The sequence below is a fragment of the Dermochelys coriacea genome, chromosome 2, assembly GCF_009764565.3.
Source record: "Dermochelys coriacea isolate rDerCor1 chromosome 2, rDerCor1.pri.v4, whole genome shotgun sequence".
NCBI classification, from domain to species: Eukaryota; Metazoa; Chordata; order Testudines; family Dermochelyidae; genus Dermochelys; species Dermochelys coriacea.
The window spans coordinates 178,980,057-179,005,969 of record NC_050069.1 but is presented as its reverse complement, the minus strand read 5'-3'; the positions used below and the strand labels follow the sequence as shown (position 1 = coordinate 179,005,969).

The 25,913-nt window shown below is 38.0% G+C and overlaps 1 protein-coding gene across 6 annotated transcripts in view; it reads right to left on the bottom strand.

Moving 5' to 3' along the window:
* VPS41 (VPS41 subunit of HOPS complex) overlaps positions 1 to 25,913 on the bottom strand; it is a 167,854-nt gene that overhangs the window by 100,742 nt on the left and 41,199 nt on the right. For all 6 annotated transcript variants that reach the window (XM_038388387.2, XM_038388388.2, XM_043508710.1 and 3 more), the window contains 3 exons: positions 7,937 to 8,011; positions 4,678 to 4,740; positions 3,795 to 3,860 (listed from right to left, as the gene is read on the bottom strand). In XM_038388387.2, the coding sequence (XP_038244315.1) occupies positions 3,795 to 3,860; positions 4,678 to 4,740; positions 7,937 to 8,011 (204 nt within the window). The remainder of the gene's footprint in view (positions 1 to 3,794; positions 3,861 to 4,677; positions 4,741 to 7,936; positions 8,012 to 25,913) is intronic.

The window sequence follows — 25,913 nt, the reverse complement described above, 5'->3', positions numbered from 1 at the left end:
GGAGGTCCCAGCAAAGGAGTCAGTCTCCACAGTAGCTCATGTAGCAGTGGAGTAAATGATTCTACATCATAGACAATGACTGTGGTACCAGGGAGCACCTATCTGGAGTTGGCTTAGCTCTAAACTTGGTATCCATCTTCTTGTCTGATTCAGAGACTTAGCATTCAAAGAAGAGGGCCTCTGGTTAGAATAGGTTGAAGTGTTCAACTTCTGCTGCTGCTTGTGCAGTAATAGAGACAGAGAATCGTATCTTCTCAACAACACAGAGATGTCACCAAACCTGGTGGTATGCTCAGAGATTGAGTTGAGTCTGAACCCCTGTGCACCAGCACTTAGGTGCCAAGGATGGGCACCAACCTGCCTTCATTAGGATGTATTAGTCAAATGTCCCTCCACTTCTTAGTCCTTAACCCCCCTACAAATAGGGCACCAATGCCTCACATGTCCTTCTCCAGACACTTAAAACAGCGGGAGTCAGGATCACTGACAGGTACAGATTTGTTACATTCAGAATAAAGCTTAAAACCCGGGATCTTAGGCATGCCCCAGTTCAAGCTTAAAGCTCAAATAAAATGAAACAAAAATGTTCTTAAAATGAGTACCACTAATACAACAATAAAATCTAGAAACATTTTATCTAAAGACAAAACGGGAAAGAGTACAACAAGAACACATGCTCCAACTACCGTTTGCAGATAGTGAGAAGGAACTGAGTGTGTTCAGGACAATTCACTCGTTTATGCCCTTGGCTAGCAGCATGACCATACACAGGGCACACTCTCTGCCCCACCGATACGATTATGGAAAAAGCATCTGGCTTCGGCGCACTGGCTTGCAGACACCTTAAATAGGTGCAAGCATTCAAATGGTAAACAGCCTTCACTCTTTCTGAAATGGCTATATGAATAATCAGGCTTGGCAGAATTGCATTTTTATGATTTTATAATTTATATTAGGCATTTTTGTATTTTTTATCAATTTAAATTTTCACAGCTGTGCAATATTATGGATTGTAAGCATTTTTTTTCTATTTTTCTATTTTCATCTATTTAAATTTTGACAGTTGAGGGAAATGATGAGGGTTCAGCCAATGGGTAGGGGTCAGACAATAATTATTTAATGACAGCAGACACTGAGCTTCAAAAGTTAAAACTTTATAACCATTAAAACACAAATTGTCCAAATTAGATGTTAAAATATACAAAATACATGGCCTGAAATCAAAATCTAATAGGTTCTCAAGCATCATTTTTCTTACTTTGCGTACCTGTAAATTTCAATTCTCTATGGAAATATTTTCATTGTGTGTGTGTACGGTGAAAACAACATTTATCCACATTTACTGATAGTCTTGAAAGGATTAGATTTCTATGTATAATGTAACTATAAGAGAATGAAAAAAGCGGGAGTACTCTATGTAAAGTCCTTCTTCAATAGCTGGATCTCTGCTCAAATGATCAGTAGTGAAAGAGTTAAAGATGTTAGCATATAAACTATTATTAGGTACCAGAGTTAAATTCCTGCAGGGGTGGATGGGGGCAGTTGACGATTTTCAAAGCTATTATTTCAAGATGCCACTCAGACAGGTAACACCACAGTTGGTCATATTAAAATGGTTTTCTTCACATCTGAAAGGCTAGATTTGGGGGGTGGGGGTAAACAAAAGGGTAGTCCCATTAGTTTCAGCAGAACCTAATAATGTTGGTATTGCATGCCATCTCCGCTCTAACCCAATTGTGTAGGGGCCTGTCTGTTCAGATCTCATTACAGATCTGAGTATCATTTTGCAAAGACTAAGTGCACAATGTGACTGCATTTTTTGTATTGGGCCACAATCTTAAATTTAATTACAGGATTTAAAAAAAATAAATATTCTAATAGAATAAAATTACAAATTTCTAGTTTTTTTTTATTATTATAATGTTAAATATCATACGCTAAGACGTCAGTTAAAGTTTTCCTGAAGAGGAAAGTTTTTTTCAGCAAAAAATAAGTAGGAAGAGTGGGAAAATGGGCATGCATTAGGAATCAGTATAACATCTCCCAGAGGGCTGAATATAAAACAGCCTGTCAAGTAATCAAAGATAACCAAAGAGATGAGTTAAATCCCTCATGTTTTTTTTTGGTTCAGCATCAGATGAATCCAAGTTATTTTACCACCTGACAGAGCTTCCTGATTCGAAGAATTTTTAGTTTCTCTCTCCACATCACCATTACCACCACTCAAAGGCTTGACAACTTCGTTGCCAGGAGAGACATCCATTGATGTGCATTATCTAAAGCAGTGGTTTCTAAATGGTGGGTTGTGACCAGTGGGTCACATGAAGGTTCTAGATGGGGAGGCCCAGGAGGGCAGGGGGAAGAGAGGGTTGGAGACCAAGCCCACCTCACACACTGACCAGGCTGGGCTGGGCCTGGCTCCCTGCTCTGGGCGTTGTGACAGGGAGCACAGGGTTTCTGCGCCATTCATTTGAACTTGGCTGGAAGGGCATCCATGCCAAACCTGCAGTGACACTATGACCCTATGCGCTAAGTTGCAATTCCCTGAGTGGGGAGCCAGGCCCAACCCTGTGAATACGAGCTGCTGCTGTACACTAAGTGCAGAGGGGGCTCATTCTCCAAGCCCTCCACATCCCCAACCTCCGCTCTGCACCAACCGGGATTAAGGTTGTATTGCTAGGATAGAGGGTGCTGTTTGGAAATCACTATTCTAAAGTGCAATGCCAGCGCTGGCCAGCCAGCTAAAGCTGGCTTAACCATTCACATCATAGCTATTTTATTTATTTTAAATAATGACTTGTAGTAATACATTGTACTGCAGATGGAAAAGAGGTTATTAGCAGCACTAGAATTGCTGTGTCATCTGGCAAAGCAGATACAGTTCATTCAGTATGATGAATTTAAAACTGTAAATGTTCATTTTTTAATTCAAAAGAAAGGGTCACAATAAATGGTTACTTGAATGTAACTAATATCACCACATGTTGCACTGTTAATATTTTATTTTCCTGTTTTACACTAAAATGTACACTGAATGATATAGAGTCAGTTCTGGAATTTATGGATAATAATGTTGGGAGTCAAAATTACATTATTTGGTAGGTAAGGAATGAAACATCTTAGTATTAACTTTAGAAAGACCAAATTGCCTGGAACCAAGGGGTACAAAAAAGAGACAATAAGTCAATTCTTGACACACAAAGTTTACCACTAAGGTGCCTAAATTCTCTCTCACAAGTGATTACGTACTCCATTAAAGCACAAAAATGAAAACCCAAGACTGACTTAAAGGACAAATGTACTATGACCCAGTTTGGCATAGGTTGTTTTTATTCATACAGGAAAGGGACAGAGCCAGAAAATAATGTATACTACTAGAAGATAACACTATGAGCCAAATTCTGTTTTCATGTCAAAGGGTTGGAGGTATAAGAGAAATTGGCCCATGAAGTCTAATTATTCTCATCAACATTTTGTCAGAACACAAAACTATTTTTATTATTATTTGTCTTAGTCCTGGCTTTTAAATAATTAAAATGTCCTTCACATTTAAAAAAGTGCTAATTTTTCTCTCCAAGATTTAACCTTATGTATTTTTGGTTTGTGTTTCTGAAGGAATGGATAAAGAGAAGGAAAAAATAGCTTCTCTCTTTTAGGTTTTCAAATAGATACATTTAGTAAGTGGGGTTTTTTTTAATGTATTTATATTTATTCATTTTAACAGAGGAATCCATAAATGTAAGAGGAAGGGAAGACAAGATGAAAAAGTCATCTATAATATTGAGATTGCTTACCTTTTTTCCTCCTGTTACAAACTGTTTGCAATGGGATCTTACAAATTGAGGATGGACAGCAACAATCTAAGTTTAAAGGGGGAGAAAAAGTATAATGATTGAAGTATTTGTTTATTTGTTAAATTGCAACATTGATGCCGTATCAACTGTCACACTATGCAGCCTTTGCCCATTATGGATTGTTACAGCTGTACCTCTTTTACTATGTAGAGAGATGAAAAATGGGTCTTTCTGCATTAAGATAGCATGGTAGCTCCCAAGAGGCCAAAACTCAGTATTGTTGGAAAAACGTTATCACGGTTCTCTTCCATAAAAGAAAGTCGTACACCAAAAGAACTGCCCTCTTTCCCGCCAAGAAAAAACCACCTGGCTCTTCACGCAACCCTACTACTGCTATTCTCTGATGACAGTCAATTGGTCTATGCTAAGAGGGGCATAACTGATGTTTTCCCTTACTACAGAGGGCATCATCATTGGGACACCATCACCCACCACTTGATTCCAGGATAGATTTAAGATTCTAATCCATTCAAAAATACTGACCTAGCACTTATCAGAACCAGCAAAATTTATAATCACAGATCTACAAAGAGAGGAATAGGCTAAGATCAGAAACAACTGAAACCTAACTATTTCCCCCTCATGCTTTGCTTTTTGTATTTTAAAAAACATCAATAATACTCTAGACTGTACAAAATCTAGATCAGCTTTTCCTCAACCTAACCAACTCAAAAGCTTTTGGACTGGGATAGATGACTATTTTCTAGAGATTTAAATAACATTAAGGCAAAGAACTAGTATTTTTTAGCAACAAAATCAGTGTAACCCTTATTTTATTAAAAGCAACAATAATGTACTTGTTAAGGATTAAGTAAGTACTTACTTTAATAGGACAGTCAAATGTTTCATGAAATTCTTCTCCTGAATACAATCCAAATACCTGCACCTAAAGAGACAGTTAAAATCAAATAACGTAATAATCACTCTGAAACGCTGGGAGGTGATGAAAATGCTAATCACTAACATGCTTATTAAAACAATGCAGTACACTTAACAATTCAGGGTTATCTGAAACTTCCTTGGATTCCATTAAGGTATCTTAGGAAACTAAACAGTACCAGAGTGCTTCTTTGCCATTAGGTTTTACAAGCACCACAAGAAATAAGAGTTCTTTTTGCTTTAGGGTGATCACTTCTGTTAAAACAGATACTAATCTAATAGATATGAAAAGCATTCACATATTCTTAATAAAACAATGGAACATATATTAAAAGCTTTTCTTTTCTGAAAAGCTAAGTGCCTTTTTTTAAAAAAAAAAAAAAAGGTTAATACAGTCAAGCTTCAGAGATGCTTCTTAGAATCCTTCAAGTCTTAAAAATCTCCTCTGGACTATAAAGGCAACTTATGTCAACCTAACTCTAAGCGTCTACACTACAATGTTGCTTCCACCGAAGTAAGTTGCCCCCTACACTGACCTTATAACGCCACCTCTGAAAGAGGCATAGCGCTAAGGTCAATGTTGTTAGGTCAACACGGTGCCCATGTAAACACTGCATTGGTTACATTGACTTCTGCGGCCTTTAACAGCCCAAGTCATCAGCCCTGCCACCCTGGGCAGCCCGGCTCTGGCGGTCAGCCCAGGGCGACACGGCTGACAGATCCGGCACTCCAGAGTGGCAGGGCTCCAGAGGACTGCTTGGGCTGTCAGCCCACACAATGCCCCCCTTAAGTTGGTGCACACGCTCCTGCTGAGGACGCGCACCGCCAGCAGAAGGAGGGTAGCGTGAACATGAACAGCTGATTTACTTACTGTAGTGGTTGTAGGTCAACCACACTTAAGTCAACTTAATTGTGTAGTTTAGACATGCCCTAAACACCACAATTTTCATGGTCTTTCCTAAAAGCATCCAGCAGCGCTATGCTTTTTCTCCTTACACTTAGGAATTCCTTCTGTGAAAAGTTCTCTCTCCTCTTCTAGTGTGCTGAAGTAACTGTTGATAAATGCTATTTAATAGTCACCACTGCAGTTGCAACTATATACAATAAATGTTCTCCTTCAATCAGAGCCAAGCACGCTAAATAAAGCTGCAGCAAACAAAACTACATTCATAACAGTAAAGATGTCTGATAGGTTTTGAGAACAGAAGAATGTTTTCTTCTCTTTAAAGAATAGATGAGAATAATCAAAGTAATGAATGCAACATAAATTATTTTTTAATGAAGAAAGAACATGTGAATAGAAGTGAAAAATATTCCTGGAGAAATGTGGATAAAAAACAACACAAAATGGAATGAATGGAAAATGAAAACATTTCAAAAACATTATCTTAAGTCCGTGTAAGTGGTACTATCCCGGCCTCTCTAGAAAAAGAGAAGAAAGGTGCATGTGTACTTGCGGATGCTTATTTGTTCGTCTCTAAGGTGCCACAAGTACTCCTTTTCTTTTTGCGGATAAAGATTAACACGGCTGCTACTCTGAAACATATGCACATTGCTCCATATTTCAACACTTAACTAGAAATGTGCCAGAAGCAGAACTGGTTTGTGAGACAGAGGCATATACTGTCTTTTAAGTGTTGCATAATTGTATCTGCCAATGACCATTTGGAGTCACAGGACCAAAAGCTTGACCTAGATTCCTGGTTAAAACATAATTCATTTTCCAAAGTAATCAACATTTTTTAAATAAAGCCTTGTGTTACAATACACATTAGAAAATAATTGTTTACCAATATTCAGACTACAGTATGTGCATGTCTGCAGATTTCTAAAATTTAATTTATAATTATTGAAATTAATTTAGTGAATCACACTTGTATGATTTGAGCCGCATTCTGTTATATTCTTATTTCAACTCTAATTTACAGCCATATCACAGGAGTCCTTACAAATGTGTATTATTTTTTCCTTTTCAAAAACATTCAAACCCAACAATACTAGCGCAACATATATGATTACCCTTAAACAATTACTGACTCTTCCATTATCTTGCTTAGATTACATCACCCTTCCTGAGTTTCTCACAGGCTGTAAAATTCCACAACCCTTTTTGATAGGCACTAGTATCCCAATTACTGGGTCAAGATATTAACATCAAGATATCTTTGAGAAACACTAGGCTTGGATATATAAGCTGGCTCCATGCATGAGAAGCAAAACTCATTTTTTTTAAGTAAATAGAAATTAAATGCGTTTGTTGCCTCTTTTTCCTATCTCAAGAGCCAACATTAGTTTTAATTTACTGATCCTTAATGGATCAGTGGATTAGGGTCACCAAACCTCACTAAATTAAATTAGGGAAAACCAGGTTATACTCAGCAAGTGAGATAGATATTAAGAACTGATTTTTAATACACTGTGTCTACTAGCAGCATTATTTTCAAGAAGTTTAAATACACAATGTGCATTGGAATTTTATCACTGCAAACCAACATTAGAAGAGACTGCCACTGACTTAAAAAACAAAAAAGACATTCTAATAAGTGGAAAATCAATCACTAAAACCACTAAATGTCATAGCTCAACATTTCAGGGAAGCAATGATAATTGTTAGTTATACACTGTACAAATGATATATGTCCACAGTCTAGGAAGTAGGTGCCAGTTTTTTAGGACTGTACATATATTGATTTTGCATTTATTTAATGTGGCCATTGTAAGACACTTTATTCTTCTGATAAACTATGATTGCTTATCAAAAGATTCTATAATTCAAGAGAAACATTCATAATGTGTGAAAATGAAAACTAGCAGCCCACAGAAATCATGCCACAAAATCCAATTTTGTGGATTTATAGCAGAAAGGCATTAAACTACTGTCTTGCAGGAGCAGCAGACTAGTCACTGAAGTATAACTGGCACAGCAGTAATGATTAAGGTGACATGTCCTCCTGCAACAGCTGTTAATCAGTTTAATACCAGTTACATTATTGACATTCTTGTAATTACTTTTCCTAAGGCACATTTGTGCAAAATATATTTGACTTTAATTATGAGTATTCATAGGTAAGCCCAATTCCTGAAATGGAAGATCAAATTACTTCTAACACAGGTATTTACTGCGCAGATATCATGCGGATCTAAAGTTTAATACACAAACATTGTCTGGTGCCTCTTTAAATATGTAAATGGTTTAGTTGTACCTTGCCATCTTCCGAGCATATGCCCATATGTTCTCCACTTTCATCCAGGCTGATCTGATTTATCTTCACCGGGCTCTATAAAAAGAATATGTAAACTTTGAAAAAAAAGTTGCATCAATGATCAAATACCTTGCTCCCCCCTCCCCCCGCAAGAATTTAAGCAATAAAATCTCTCCGGTGTTTTAGCTACACGAGTTCAAGAAACATAAAAAAGAAGGTCTTTCTATACCAGTGCTAAAATACATTTTTGTTTCTAGCCTTGCACCTAACCCCGAAACCTGACATTTTTCCTAATTACCTACTGCAAAGACTTGAGATGTATGTAAAATGACACATCTGTACAACTCATAGTTTTGAACCAGTACAACATACTCATTATGAGTCTCTCTTGGCATTGAGCACATTTTTAAAAACATGTTGAAGAATGTTACAAGGTAAGAATTTTCAGTTGTTCCAGTTTGATCCATGGTGATGATAGAAATTATTTTCTCCCTAGAAACGTCTGTTAACTTTTTTCAGTTTTACCTTTCACACTATCTTAAGAGAAGGTATTTAAGCAAAACACCACAAAACTACGTCACCTAAACCTTGTCATTACCAAATAATTTTGGAAGAGGCCCTCACAATTAAATAATTTATGGTGATGTTATCTTCACCATTCATTTATGATAGAACAAGATGGTTATCTGCAGCCCCTGAGATTACACAGCACCACTTTGCAAGTAACTTAACAGAAGCATCTGCCTTCCCTTCAGAAGTACTTGTTACATCATTTGAGTACAAATATTTAATTCCATACATATGCTCCAGAGTATTTCAATCCAACAAATAAGAGCATATCTGACTATACTCAAGTATCTAAAACTTGCTTGTGCACTACGCCAATCACAATCCCATGTACTGCCAAAGTTGCAGATGAAATAAATGTCTCATTTCTGCTCTTGTCACTTGAGGATCTTCACCTACCGTTTTCAAGATCCCTTACATGTTTGAAAAGATTTTGCAAAATTGTCATGAAAATTTAAAATAGCCCACACACAAAATACACTCAAACACTTACTATAATGATGAACTTGATGTAAAAAGGAATTGTATATTGTACTCACTTGTGAAAAGAAAAAAATAACCTAACTCTTAGCAGTGTCTACACTAGATAAGGGAAACCATCTGTAATTGCACTACCAGGATAGCAGTAATGTAGTGTGTCTAATGCCAGTCATGCTATTTCAGATACAGTGTTGTTGTGTGTCCACACTTGCTGTTATAATTACACTGTCTTATATCACAGCTCCTAGCTCAGCAGTCTACAGGAGATATCTTAGGGCCTTCTGGGAGCCTTTGGGAAGCTTAAAGGAATTATGAGGAACAGGAATCAAACTCTGGGATATTCAGTTCATTGCCCCATCTCCAATTCTCTATCATTACCTTGGAAAGCACCTGTACAGAGTATTTATGGTTAGGTCAGCAGTCCTATCGTAGGCTGCTCTAAGTAACAGCCTTAGATTCAATAACTTATCCATCCAGCTATGCATAGGTTGCTGCAAGCCGCTCTACCTCCTCATTCCTGTGTGCATAGAAGACACGACCTTTGGTTTCATATTGTTCTGCAAAATACTACAGGGAAGTATGATAATTGCTACATTAATCACTAACATGGTCATTCAAGGAGAGTCATCTCACTGTCAGCTCAGTCTCCAAAAATTTCATCACTATCCTGCATCTGCTGAGTACAGAGTTGAATCAGTATCTCTCCAGATTTATGTAATCTGGGAATGGTTTCATTAAGGGATATGCAATGATTCACAATGGGGATAAACACGCCATTAATGTCATGTTGTCAGGTGGATCAGAGTCCCTTACTGCCTCAGTTTTCAAAAACCTCTCACATTATACCCTTTCCCTGCCTACCTCATGTACATGTCCATCAGCCATTTTGACCTGTGAAGGCCCACATCTCCAATCTTTGAGGGCCACCCATTCTATTAATATAGAACTGGGCTAGGGATGGGGAGGGGATACAGAATGGACACATGGGTTCCATCAACAGCTTCCAGCTAAAGTTCAAGAATCCCAACTGTTTCAAAACGCTGAATGATCTCTGGCACACTGGGCCACCTTGAACATCTCCTCCTGCAGTACACTATATACTGCCATACAACTTACACCACGTCACTCTCCCCATGGGCTTCCTAACCCAAACTGGTGCTGAAATCAATGGGCAACTATTCCAGAGAGCCAACTACTACTGGGCAAATTGCCACTCTTTTCCACGGGGAGCTGCGCTCTCACTCTGGTAGACTAGCACGGGAATGCTGGGGCTACCTCAGCACACAAAAAAAGTCTCCTTTATCTTACTACCACTCAGCTACTACCACTCATCGCAGGTCTTGAAAACAACTTGCTCCCACCTGTGTTGCTGTGGTCCAGGCCCTAAGTAGTGCTCTAGCTGGTGAAAGTTATCCTCAAGTATCACACATAGCTGACTGTCCCAAGCATGGGGAGTGAAGAACCACTGCAGCAAACCCTGTCAGCTGCTGGCCTTGGTCTCTGGCAATCTTCACAGTAGTACAAGGAACATCCTCTCCTCTTAACTCAGTCTTGAGACTGCTTTTCTAAACCTCTCCTGCTTCAGCTTTTACGAGCAAGAGGAGAGCAGTCATCTTTTCCGCTCTGCTTAAAAGACAAGGCCTAAGAAATGCCACTTCAGGCCTCCTCCATGTTCTGTGCTACCCAGAAACATCTCTGGCTTTCTGGAAGTAGGTATTGAAGATTCAGACAAGTGTGTTGTGAAAGAGGCACATTTTCTGTCCTAAACTGGACCTACTGTGTATTGTCACAGCTTTCTTACAAAGACCTTCAATCCCCCTTATCTCTTTGATGAAAGAATATCCACCTTGGCCATTGCCAGGCACCTGGTTATATAGACTAAATTCTAATGAATGAATTCAGCTGTCCCAGTACCTCCTATCTTCCTACATTGCCAACTGTGCCCGCATCTCAGCCTCATGACAGCTGGCATTACCTGGCCTTCTCTTGGACATGGCACCAACAGATTCAGAGGCATCTCACTATGTGAAAACAATACGTGACTGAACCCCAAAGTGTGCACAGCTCTATTTGTACAGGTACATATTTTCTCTCGGCAGTGGAGTCCAGAAAACAGACCGGATGTGTTACATAAGCAGTGACAAGTGCATTGTGGGATGGTAAGGAAACAATTCTCTACATAGCTATGGCATCAGCAATTTCCACCCACACGAGCATGGCAGGGGTAGAATATGGTAGGGTGGAGTATCACAGATTAATCAGTTTTGCTCAAAGCAAACTGGTAGCTAAAACACTTGTGACACATTTGGCTGGATGCAAGGCATGCTTTCACGGCATACTTAGAGGGCACCAAATAGGTGGCTAGCAAGCCAGATATCTTTAACGTAAGCGCCTTGTGTGAGTAGAGGTTTGCAAGGTTACTTTGCAGCATTTGGACTCTTCTTTCGCTTAAGCAATGTTCTCCACATCTTCACATTTTTACACTGTGCTTTGGAGCCATTAACATTTTAAAATAAAAGTGAGATTATGGTTAAAGGTGTTATTGTGTAAAACCAGCATCTTATTACTCAACATGCCTGCTTTGTGTGTCTTTTATTATCAGTTTGCTTTCATGACAAAAAAAGTTATTGTTATTTGCACTACAGAGAGACTACAGCTACAGAAGATTAAAGTGGATGTAATCAAAATCAGACATATTTGCTGCTTGTCAACCAAACTGGCAGCTAAGTTTCAACTGCAAAAACATAACTGGCGATGATGCACAAAGCAGAAAGAATGTGGACTGATTTTTCAAAGCTCAAGTTAAATTTGTGGTGCCGGCCATTGGAAATTCTCCTTACTTGTAATCTCAACAACTGTAACCTTGAGGTCAGTGAGCGGTGATAAACATGGAACCTCAAAATGTTGTATTCTTTTTAAATAGTCATGTTTCTTTATTTTAAGAAAAGTGTTTAATAGTCAATTACCTATGAGTTTAAAAAATGTTATATCCTACACAAAAAACACAAGGAACTTGAGAATACAGAACCAAATAATAGTCAAGGCTGCAATTGCCAAAGCTATGTTCTACTTGTCAATCATTCAAAACTAACCTAGAGTTACCTAGCACTTCTTGAATTCCAACTAGATAGCAAAAGGCTACATATGTTATCTAAACTGATGCACTTCTAAAAAGTAACTCCAACTCATCTTTTTTAAATCAGAAGCCTTATAAAACTGTATTAATGTACCAACCAACCAAGGCTCAATTTGCATTTAGCCATATTCATATTCTGTCAACAGTCTGTAGAGAATGTTGGTTTTTCAGGAAACAAGAAATGCACAAAGTTGTACATTTTTCCCCTCATGCTGCTAAATTTTTTTTATTAAATTTTATAGTGGCGTAAAAAAGTCACAAATGTAAAAGACCAGGAAATAAAATAAAAGCACTATATGCACATGTCTTTATTTACTCAGCCATCACCACATAGGTACAGCTGCCATCCTTTACTTGTTTAAGCCTGATTTCAACTGGTGCATGTAACAGTGTTATTGGTCTGGCATTAATGACAGGTTTTTAAAGTAGAAAGGGAACAAACACCCTATACAGAATCCGTCACCTTTGGTCAATATAAAGGTTAAAGAGGAGGAGCTAGTTAGTGGTAGGAAACAGACATTCATTTGCTACCTCATTAAAGTCTGAAAGGAAGATTAGACTACCAAGTGGGATCTATGGTATTTTTAAGTGGATGGATTTCAAAGGAGAAGAAAATTAAAGTAGTAATCTATAAGCGGCTTCTTATTTTTATAAATCCAAAAACATTATAAGCAATGGAAGCAGGTTCAAATCCACAAACTATTAATACCAATATTATTCAGTGAATAGTAATGGTGGTGCTCGGGCCCTATACTGCAAACATACTGGGCACAAGGCTTTTGAAGTACGACGGATAGTAAGTGTTTACTATCAGATCCTCAGTTTGTAAACCCTTTGGTACAGGAGCCATGACTTACTTGTTTGTGAAACACCAAGTGTACTTATGGTACTGTACAAGTGATGTTAAACCAAATATTTAAAAACATGAACAGAAAACAGTGCGTTTTAACTCTGGAAGGAAGGAGGATCCACTCCAGTTATGAAGGACTCGACTAAAATGATTAACCTCAAAACAAAATCAGAATTTCATAAAGAAAGTGTGCTAGTTGCCATGCAGGAGGAGGAAGAGTCTTCAGCTAATGGAAATTCAGCTACAGTTTTCTTTCTGATGGAGACATGTTTGGAATGCTGGACAATGTAAGTAAGTTTGACTGTTCAAAATCAATAAATGCCAAGCTGACACGATGGAACAAAAAAAAAAAAAATGTTACCTTAATGGGAAAAAAAAGTTTAGGAAAAGGAAAAAAGGCCAGTGGCATCTTCTATATAATATAGGCTTTTGCAAAAGCATAAATTTGAAGGAAAGGAAGTCAAGTAACTGTCAACAAATGCTCCTCATGTGATAATCAATTACCTAATGTAAAATGCCTGAAATAAACACTTAGTATGGATTATGTCAGCTCTTCAATTAGGAATAAATTCACGGCCATTCAGAAAGCCTCTTAATTGTGTTCTTTGTGGCAACTCCTTCTCCCTTGACACTCATCATCACCCCACCTTATACTATCAGTCCCACAATGGTGAACCTGAGAAATCAATCTGCTAATGTATAATTTGTAAAGCTCCTCTGACTAACAAATGGATAATTGATTATTTCACAAATGCTGCATCCCCATGGATATGAAGTGGAATGAATAAAAAAACATAAGACTGGCTTTCACTTGAATTCCGTGAGACATGCAATATTTACAAGCTAAAATCTAAACGTTTTAATAGTTGTCTGTGACTTCATGCCTTTTAGCCACGGGTAGTGAGCAAGCAATACGCATATTATGGGTGTGAAAAGCAATCTAGCGTTCGATCATACTTATGGTAAAGTAAAATGAGCTTTAAGAGGCCCCCCATTGATAATACACCAGAGATAAGTGGCATTTCCATTCAGTCTTTAAAAAGACTTTTCTTAAGCCATTCATAGCTTAACAAAAACACAACCTAACCCAAGGTTCAGTACCATATAAACACTTCCAAAAGAAAAGTATTCATAGTTCTTTCTGCAATGCAAGATGATCATCATTTCTGGGTCCAAGCATCAACTACGGTGTTAACACAAGACCATTAAACGGGCAAAAAAAACCTGTCAGTACCTGTATCCACAGCCAACCCTCAACTAGTTGCTGAGATTTAATCTTCAAAAACAAAAATCAATTTGTCTCTTGCTGGTGCCTTTTGATTAATTTTAATAATTTATATTTGTGCCTATCACCATGGCACTAGGATGCCTATATAATACCAACTATGCATACATTTCCTACAATTTACAGACATCCTAATTCTGAACCTGGTAACAGCCAACCCATTTTCACACTGTAAGCTCTTTGGGATAGCAATAATTACTGACTATGTGTTGTAATAGTTTCTAAACTTGGTTGAAGCCTGTAGGCACTAGCACAATGTAAATGATTAATAAAAGGAAACCCCCCCCCCACTCCCAAAAAATGCATCTGTAGTTATGATGCCATCAAGCAAAGGCCTGTCCAGAAATACAAACCTTGTGCACTGTGCAGGGTGAAAAAGCTAGCTCTGGTAGGGCATTTCATGGTACTGCCTTGGTTTCCCCATTCATAAAGGAGACTGATATGCACTTCAGCTACTGCGTTGTAAAGATTAGTTAGATCATGCCTGTAAGCAGCTTAAACATAAATATGGCTGTATAAGTGCTAAGTATTACTCCTCTCTACTGACGCATTTTGACCAAAATTACGTAACCTAAACGGGGAGCGACGGAAGGAACTCCATTAAGTGTACCTTGCCAGAAAGCTCTCCCCTTTTGGGTGCCCCTTTGGGTGCCAGGTTGTGAAGTGATTGTGGAAGAGAAAAGGGAAGATATCTGGACGACACTCTCGCCATTCCAAGAAAGAGACCAAGCACCCCGTGTGTTAAAGTGAGAAATAAATGTTTTCCCCCACCAGATCAGTATTTAATCCCAGAGTTTGGAATGTTATCAACTTTTTCCTAAGTAAATTGAGCTGAACCCAAGGATATATGCATACCACCCAAATGTCTTGTACTGAAAAACTTGTGTTAGAAGAAGAAAAATCCAAAGCCATGCATTTTATATACTCACACTGAAGTCTTGATGCACTGGGCTATCTAGAGCAAATCTTACATAGCTAGAATGTCATTAACTTCTGTAAAAAGAAAAGGAGTACTTGTGGCACCTTAGAGACTAACAAATTTATTTGAGCATAAGCTTTTGTGAGCTACAGTTCACTTCATCGGATACATTCGATGAAGTGAGCTGTAGCTCACGAAAGCTTATGCTCAAAAAATTTGTTAGTCTCTAAGGTGCCACAAGTACGCCTTTTCTTTTTGTGAATACAGACTAACTCGGCTGCTACTCTGAAAATTGACTTCTGTGACTCTGCACAGGAACAAGCAACCACACTAGTGAATCCTGATGCCACGTCAGGGCTTAAATATAATTTACAGCAAAGGGAGAACCTTGCATTCAATCAATAAATCAATCAACTGATAGAATCTAAGAAACTTCATGCAGTGGCATGAACTTTGAAATATGAGGTTTACAAATGTAAGAAGTTCTTTACTGGTAGAAAGTAGTATGTTGAATTTTTCAGATTCAAATTTTAATCTGAAATAAATTTATTAAACCCATATCCAATAATATTGGAATTAAGGTATTGTAAAAAAAAAAAAAGAGAGACTATTTGCTCAAGTGTGTTTCTTGTAAAGTTCTTGCATCTTCATTCTCCAAATAAAAACTCAAATTGTATTGTTAGAAGGAAAAAAAGAGTAGCAGTGTTTGGGGTTTTGAATAACTCAATATAAGCCATTATTTCTTCTGAAGGGAGGGGAATTATCTGCAGACAGAGGGGAAAAAAGATCATGAATGTTTGCCTAAATCTAAGACAGAGGATGAATAGGAAAATGTTTGTCTAAATTTCAGTATGGGTTGGGGGAGAGTGAGAGACAGAAAAACCTATAGTGATTTCAATATTTTCCATTTCAGTGAATTCCTTAATTTTGTTTGTCAACCACGGGCACAAAAAACTATCCAAAAGTAAAATTAAACAAGGGATAATCAGTATGTCTGCCTAGGAATGACAAAACAAAGCACTACTATCAGAAATAAATCTACTTGGAGAGCTTGACACTTGATTTCTAGCAGAGTTCGGTTTCCATCTTATTTCTGACAGATCCAAAATGAAGTCCTTCATTTATTATAACACTGATGGCCTTAAGCCCATGTGACGTATGCAACTGCATAGATCCACATCTTTCCAGAAGCCCTGCATCAAATAAGGACATCCAACCTATAAGCCCTGATTTCCCATCCATGGTTTAACTTCAGTGCCACCAGGTTGATTCAAAGATTAAATCCACTAAATCTAGCTCTACTTCTTGGCTATCCTATTTATTATACAGAGAAGTCACCAGAGGAAGCAAGGCCTCACAAACAGAGGTGTGGTGAGGGGATGTGGGACTTTGGTAACATCTGCATAGAAGTTACTGGCTATCAAGGATATGAGCAGGTAAGACGACCCAATATAGAGCAGAAGGTTATAAATCCATACAAGTTAGGAACAGTCATGAATCTGCTTTCTTCCAGTTATCTTCATTAGAATAATGGTATCCCATTATGGTCAACTGTAGTAAGTATTCATCTCAGAATGTTAATTTCCTGATCTGCTCTTGAATTAGGAACTGCACTTTGTGAACTAGCTGAAGCTCAGCTCTAATACCTCTGAGTTACTTGGAGAAATGGGCTAATGATTACGTTTCCAATCCTTATCCCATTTAAGTATTCCATAGAATTGTCTAGCATTTTACCACAGGGGTAGAAAGTGTGAGAAGTCCTATGAATCACAGTTTATCCCTAATTTGAGAAGTAACTGATGGTAGAGATGTATGAGGTCAAAGTTCACATCACAGAGCAGAATTTTTCTCCAGCTATTATTTTTCGGGTGCACTGTCTAGACTAGTTTTAAAATGTCACCAAGTATTGGGGCTTCTACTCCTTTCCTTAGTAGACTGTTCAATCTCTTGTCAATCTTGCCATTCTGAAGGTTTTCCAGTGTATCTACTCTTTCCCCTTGTTTGGGCAAAGGAAAGTAGAAAGATCTCCCTTACAGAGCTTGCCATCCCTGCTTATGGCTCATTTCAGCAACACAAGACACTCATCTCTCCCTATACCCATCTCAGGAACTGCATCAATTGCACCTAATCCCAGCTCGCAGCATACAAGAAAAACTAGTTTTTTTTTTCTGTGATGGTTTCCGTTATTCTTCATCATTGGAGATTTTTAAGAGCAGGTTAGACAAACACCTGTCAGGAACGGTCTAGATAATTAGTCCTGCCACAAGTGCAGGGAACTGGCCTAGATGACCTCTTCCTAGATGTCCCTTCCAGTTCTATGAAAAAGCAGTTAAAAACAGAAGGGCTATATAGAAAATCCTCCTCCTTCCCAACTTCTAAAAAAAACAAAACCAAAAAAACCCAAAAAAACCACACCCCTAATTAGAAACTAGAAGTCTGGGGAAATGAGTTTGAAATATTTCTAAGTTTTAAATGTCTGAACCACTGGAAGAATCAACAACTGGCTTAGTACTAGTTCCTTGATATTTTATGTCGTTTTCAGTATCTAGCTGATAGCGATGGAGGTAGAAGAGAGAAAGATGCCCTTTTCTGATCAGAATGTAAAAATGTACCAAAACAACAAGAGTTTTGGAAGAAACCCCAAACAATTTTGGAAGATACACCTTTCAATGATCGCTTTTGAATAAACTGAATCTTCAGCGAACTGGTTTACATGTAGCATGCCCACATTTGAGGAAGGAGAATAGCTAAGTTACCGCCCACAAAAAGCAAAATGACAACAAAAATGCACTTTTTTCAGACATGCATGTCTGATAAAGGTATAAAACACAAAAAAATGGAGAAACTGAAGCTTCAACACCCACCTTTAAAAAAAAAAATCAGAATGAAGTCAAGGAAGAATGGAAAGCACAGAATATTTTGCCCCATTCGAGTAATCCATAGAGAATTATGGCCAGAGCCTGAAAAGTGCCGAGCACCTCCTGTGAAGTGCTGAGTGCCCTCAAAACTAACCAACTTCAGCAGGACTTGAGGATGTTCTGCACCTCACAGAACTGGGGACAGATTGAAACCATAGTCATTTTTAGTTTAGCTAGCTCAGATTTTCCAAGATTTAGTGATATATGAACTGGAGGTTAGAGAGGGTGCAGTATAGCACTGACATTGCCAGCTACACAGAGGGCTTCAAGATCTTCACCAACAGGAAGTTTTGAGACCCAGCAGAGAAAAAAAACCCAAAACAAATCTCTAATGTAACCATTAAAATGCAGGAGGATAGATTTAAGGATGACGATCTGTGTAAGTCATTTTCTAAAGGTGAATTGTAGATTAGGGGCCTGCTCCAATTGTCACGGAAGTCAATGAGAGTCATAAGCAATGAATCAGGCAGAAGCAGATCTACTATACAGGAATGAGGTCTTTCTCTTACCTGAAAGGAAAATAAATAGAAATCCTCCTGATGTATTTCAAAATAAAAAATATGCAAGCATTGAGTCAATCCAACCTGAAACTCAGGTCACTGGCTACAAATAAAATGCATGTATATTTTCAGTTATTGGAAGTTAGATATTTGAACAAATGAGCACTAAAAGGACATATGAAAACAAATTTCAAGCTTCCTGCTTGTTGAGTCCATAGAAATTCTACATTGTTTGGTCACCAGAGGGGCAATTCTGGAGTTTTCTTTGGTTTGTAGTCATATCCGAAAAGCATACACCATGCCTGGCAGAGAGATCCTAAGTGATGATCAAGCCATGTCTCTCATTCTCAGAAGCTGCATTTGCAAACCAAAAAGGTGGTGAAGAGTGAGAGAGCACTCACATGAGAATAGACTCTGAATCATAAAGTGCACTGTAGCCTACTGAAAGCGGCATATCGTGTGCAGTATCTTAACTGTGACAGAGGAAACTAAAAGTAAAGCTGAATTGATTCCAAACAATTTCTCCAATGCATTTACATATAAAGAGGTTCTATTTCAATATCAGGCATAGTAGGGAAAGGATCTCCCCTATACTTTATTTAGCATTGACAAACCACAAAAACTCATTCTCCATTTGTTTCCTCCTTCCCCACCCAACACATGTATCATCTATTTTTCTGTCTTCAAAACTCCAGTGTGATACAGTGCCTGCTTACTTTTAGTAATCCATACCAGCTGGTCTGTAGTTTTGAGACAAAGGATTGCATTTCTGAATAGTGAAATGCAAAGATACAGATTTTCAAAACTTTTCTCTCCTCTTTATTTCCTTGTGGAACACAGGGATGGAAGGGATTAGCCTCCTCCTGAGTGCCGCAGTCAAGGACCAACTTGAAAGTAACTACTGTTGTTATATAAGTCATGTTCAGGGCATTAACACCTAAAACCAATCTGAATTGTTTGAGTTAGCATTCTATCGGGGCTACAATAAAAAACAACCACACACCCTGTCATGTCTTTTTAAATAAATAAGTCATCTTGCAGAAGGGAAACTGTATTAGATGTGCAAAGTTCATGATCAACGATACCTTACCCCTTTGGGAATAAAATCTTAGTTTCATGTTTTGTTCATCGTGTTATGTCCCTGTTATGTCATCTTTTTTTAATCTTAAAAGAACAGCCTTTTTAAGATGGAAACAAAGGGCTTCAGCCCCATCATTAATGGCACCTTAGATAACAAGCACTGTCCTCCAGGAAGGATTCAGTTGATTTTTACTTTCTAGCTAGGAAAACATTTCCTAATGCAAATAATATTTTATTAATGCCAGAACTCTGAATAATTCTGACAAGGAAACTTCTTATTTTGGTGTATAGGCACACAGAACCCTGTCTTATCTAGGCAGGAAAATGGCTGTCTCCAATACAAGATGCAGTTTAACAAAAGGAAAACAGTTCTGGAAATCAGCAGTATAATAGCTTCTTAAGAACCAATCCTGTCCAAATCCTCCCTATGCTTTTAAAGGTTGTTAGGATTTAGAAAATGCACATCTATGTAATAAGTCTTCTCTTTGCTAAAAGACAGCACTGTGCGAGTCCTAACATGGCTGAATTCTGGCTACAGGGAATGCTGTAGCGGGACCATTCCACTAGCCAAGATGCAGCTCAGGCAGGGGAGGTGCATCAGGGTTCGAACAGGAGTGGAGAGGGGAGATGGTCACTCATTAAACAAATGCCTTTTGCCAGCCAATTCTTAAATTTAGAAAGGAGTTATGCTGGGAAGTGGTGGTCTCTCAAATATTAGCAATTGACAGATATACAGCAACATATTAGCAGCTTATATTTTTAGGAACTAAGCTTATTCGGAAAGCATAAGGAGAAGGGAGTGTAAAGATGCATTCATAGTTATCTTTTATCTCAAAAACAACATTTTTATTTGTAGTATTTACTTTAAATAAAGCGATTTAAAAAAGGTAGATTAGTACCCTCTGGAAATACTTTTCCCTCTAAAATCAAAACTGAAAGAAAAGTATAAATATTCCTTGTGTAAGTTTCTTCAAAAAAATATATTAGAGCATAAGCTTTCGTGAGCTACAGCTCACTTCATCGAAATGCATCCGATGAAGTGAGCTGTAGCTCATGAAAGCTTATGCTCTAATAAATTTGTTAGTCTCTAAGGTGCCACAAGTACTCCTTTTCTTTTTGCGAATACAGACTAACACGGCTGCTACTCTGAAACCTTCAAAAAAATAGTAACTAATTTATAATTTCAAACTTAATTTTCTCCTATCATTGAAAAATGTTGTATTTGGCAACTGGTCTCTGAAAAACTGCCTATAATTTTAATAACTAAAAGTTAAGTACAGTGTTTTTAAAGTGTCACAGGATGCAGCATAAATTCAGAGAACATATGCAGTGAACCTGGATAGTGATAAAACAAAAGAGCACTAACAAATAAGTCTGATGGTTATGGTGCTTTGCATACAACCTGTCACTGTTATTTTTGTTCTAAGGAAAGGAAAGATCAAGAGGCTGAAAAGGAAATATGTAAATTTACTTAGTAGAACAGTAGTAAAGTCTTCTATTGGGTTTAACATTTTTTGAGTTACTATGTGCTTTGCTAGCACATACCGAGAGAGAGAGAGAGAGAGAGAGAGAGAGAGAGAGAGAGAGATTGAGATTCCTTCTAATTTATTAACAAATCTATATTAAAGATAGCATCTGTAATCTATTTAAAATTTAGCATTCTCTCATAATATGAGAATTAACTGTATTTCTGGGGTAATCTTTAAAAGGAAACTGGATTTAATACATTTTCCACCACCATCACCACCCAGAGCTCCTCCTATACTACCAAACAGAAGACTAAAGTCATCAAGTAGGAGCTGCCATCTTATTAAGAAGTGGCATTAGCAAGTTCCCCTGGCAGTCCTATTCAACGATGTTGAGCTGCATGGTAGGTAGATCTAATACAGGGCCTCCGACTGGATCAAGAAATGGCAAAGAGTTCAACTGCTATACAACCAATACAAGAAACTGACCCAATAGAAAAGTCAGGACTCAGTAAGATTGAGGCTCCAGGAAGATGACTGTGTCAGGAGAAGGATGGGGTGATGCACGTTTGAGCAGCAACTAAATAGCTGTAGAAAGCCAATTTAGTCTTAGGAGGATAATCCTTTTAGGAGAAGGTATACAGACTGTATAGACAGACACTGTGAGAGAAGTGTTAAAACTATAAAAGGAGGAAAATATGGTAGAATGGAATCAATGGGAGAGCAGACAGACTTCACGATCTGATTTAGATTAATTTAACTTGTAAGACACGTGCTACTACTTATGATTGTTAGCAAAAATCTAGACACCACAAAAAAGCTGACACACAATGGCCAACAGTATTTAAGAGATGAATGTAGGCACACTGTTAGACTTTTTTTAATAGTTGGCAAAAAACCCAGATAACACTATTTGACATCTTTATATACTAAAAACAGTACAATTATTGTAAGCTGCAAGCTACGTATTTGAACAAAAGATGCACTTTACTTTTTGTTGTTTTACTTAAATTTATGAACTACTAAAACTAAGCATATAACAGCAATAATAATAAAAAGAACCGAGTTGACTGTGTCAGTCAAGTTACATTAAAAAACCCCTAAAGAATCCTGCTGATTGTAATTTGGCTTCCTTATAAAGCTCTTTGTTTTAATCCATATTAGTATAGGAATACTGCACTTTGGCTTCAAATTACAAATGCCATGAAACTGTGGTTCCGACACTTTCTTATATTGTGGACCACACCTTAAGATACTCAAGGAACAGTTCTTCTGCCAATTCTAATTTACAACCTTGCCTGCAGCAACCATAGACACTCCCCTGATTTGGCTCCTATTAACTAACAAACAAATGAACAAACAATGATGAGATTACGGGTGGAAAAAAAATGAAAACACACTCTGATGCCAAGGTTCCAACTTCTTTTGTATGGTACAGTTTATCTCCTTTTCTTGGACATAAGATTTTTACATCCATAATAAATCCTTCTCGCGGCCTGCAACCACCCCTATGTCAGTCTAATCTCTTTGCTTCTCCTACTTCCAACATTTATTCCAAAAGTATGTGTGAATTACATGAAGATGATACGCAGAATACCCATATGGGCTTCTTTGTTTTTACCTTCATTGGTCAAAAGAACCTCTTTAAACCCTAGAACAGTCCAGTAAACATCACCTGTTCTGCCTTAACCAGCCAAGATCCCCCTCCTATCTAGTAATATGAAAAGGGCAGGGTGGTAATGACTTCTGCCCTAGAAGGGTTCTGCAGTGGGCTAAACTATCAGGAAGAATCACTTGAAGACTGAGAAGTTTCAACAGCTCCCCAGACCACTTGAAAAATATTAGAGTTCACCAGCAATAAAACATCCAAATTTGGGCCAGGGACCATCTCTTTGTTCTTTATTTGTACAGCACCTTGCACAATGGGGTCCTTGATCATAACTAAGGCTCCTAGGCATTAGGTAATACCAATAAGAACAAACTATGATCTTCCCCTATCTCTTTATAGCACTGGAAAAAACATATACTCATAAAAAGGTATATAAGTCACTCCTAGGTTTTTAGCAAACTTGAATGATCTGAAGTCACTACACAAGTGTTTTAAATAGAAGTTTATACTATTCATATAGCCCTAGTTATCATATAATTGATTGATCTTAAGATCAAAGTCCAAAAAGATTTTCTTTAAAATCCAACAAGAACATCCCCTACATTAAGGGCCCATCCTAAATCACTCAAATCTCTAAGAGTTTTCCCACTGCTTTAAATTGGAGCAGGAAAGGGACTTAAAGCTGTGATGTCTGAGGAAAAAGAAAATAGAAAACTCAGCTTGAGTCAGATGCTTGCCCTTAATTCACATTAGAGAGGAAATAAAGTTGAGTCCTGGAAGGGCAATTAGCTTTTGTTACAACTGTAATCTTGAAAATTAATACAAGTATTGTATTTAAACCTTAAAAAATAAAAAGGCAGATGACCCTCTTTTTTGCAAGAACAGAAGCAGCACATATCCACATGTACACTGCCATGCATTAAAAGTAGCCAGGAAATTCTGGTGGGCCTGTACAAAAGAGGTTTTCCAGCTAATTGGTCTTTACCTTAAATTCTTTTGTTTCATTTCATTGTACCACTAAATCTTCTTTCACAGCCTGACAATGACAATTAAAATGATAAAGTAATGAACAGAAAAATTTTAAGTAGCCTATCAAAACAAGTGACACTTTGCGAGTTTAAAACTAAAACAATACAAAAGTTCCATTCAGAGTAATATCTTCATGGCAAATGACTGCCTAGGAAGGAGTACTGCAGAAAGGGATCTGGGGATCACAATGAATCACAAGCTAAATATGAATCAACAATGTAGTACTGTTGCAAAAAAAGGAAACATCGTTCTGGGCTGTATTAGCAGGAGTGTTGTAAGCAAGACAGGAGAAGTAATTCTTCCGCTTTACTCTGCACTGATTAGGCCTCAACAAGAGTATTATGCCCAGTTCTGCATGTCACATTTCAGGACAAATGTAGAGAAAGTCCAGAGAAGAGCAAAAAAAATGATTAAAGGTCTAGAAAATATGACCTATGAGCAGAGGTGAAAGTAAGCAGGTACGGGCTAGTACACCGTGCTGGACTGGACCGGCTTCCCTGGCGGGGTTTTAAAGGGCCCAGGGCTCCAACCGCTGCGGGGAGCCCCAGGCCCTTTAAATCACTGCTGGAGCCCTGCCGCCCCAGGGTAGCAGTGCCAGGGCTCCTGCGGTAATTTAGAGGGCCCAGAGCCCTTTAATTTGCCCCTGAGCTCCCATCCGCCTCTGCAGCTGGTAGCTCTGGGGTGATTTAAAGGCCACAGCCAGAGCCCCAGGGGCTTCAAATCTTGAAAGGCCCCGCCTCTTATGGTTGAGGCCCCGCCCCTGCTCAGGATTCCGGTGTACCGGTAAGTTACTTTCACACCTGCCTATGAGGGAAGATTGAAAAATTGGGTTTGTTCAGTCTGGAGAAGAGAAGACAGAGGGAACATAATTTTCAAGTACATAAAAAGGTTGTTAGAAGGAAGAAGGAGAAAAATTTTTAATCCTTAACTTCTGAAGATAGGACAAGAAGCAATGGGCTTAAATTGCAGCAAGGGCAGTTTATGTTGGACATTAGGAAAAACTTCCTGTCAGGTTGGTTAAGCACTGGAATAAATTGCCTAGGGAGGTTGTGGAATCACCATCATTGGAGATTTTTAAGAGCAGGTTAGACAAACACCTGTCAGGGAAGGTCCAGATAATACTTAGTCCTGCCATGGTGCAGGGGACTAGACTAGATGACCTGCCAAGGTCCCTTCCAGTCCTATGATTCTATGTTAAAAGTTATCTTACTCAGAGAAGAATGCTGCATTATGTCCCTTACCGCCATTGGTTGGGTTCTATTTCATCCCTAGCAATTGCATCTAGAACACAGCAAACACTATTGTTTCATTACTGAAGTTGGGTACTCTGTTGATAGGAAGTTTCTTTCAAAGCTGTGTCAAGACAACTGAAGCCTCACGTTATCCTCAAAAGCCTTAGCAGCATTTGTTCACTACTAAGACATCAGGTATGTTGGCAAGACATCTGACGTACCTCGAAGAAAGGAGGACAACCAGCTATTGGCCAGGAGATGCTGAAACTTTAGCAGGACTAAGTGCAACTATTCTATAACAAACAAAATCACCTTTGAATTTTCAATATTTCAAGAGACAACCTATTTATTATTTTGTTCTGCCACCTTGATAAATTAAAAATTGTTAGGTCAAGACATCATGTATATATATGTCGTCTTGACCTAACAATTTTTATATATATATTTATATGATGTCTTATAGAGGTGACCTAAAAATAATTACATTTTATATATATAAAAAGCCCCTGCCTCGAAGGGATGTGAAACATGCATTTATAAAATTCTACAACAAAAGGGATGTCTCTTAAATATTTCATGCTTTTTAAAAAATTCCTCCAGTCTTGGTGGTCTCCAAAATGTTACATGCTAAAAAGATTTCAATTCTTCCTACCAAAAGACTGCCTTAAAACATTATTTAAATTTATTTTCTGCATTCATGCATCACCTTTGAAATATTAAATATTAAAAACCAATCCTACTTATAAAGTGGCTCTTAGAGGGGGAAATACAGGCCAAGCATAGGACTTCATTGGCACAAGCCAAGACTAGTTACCATATGAGTTTTAAAGATGATGTTTATAAAAACACCTGGGAAAGGGGGCATCTATTTTTGCCCCCAAAAGGGTTTTTGATTTGTTACTTAAC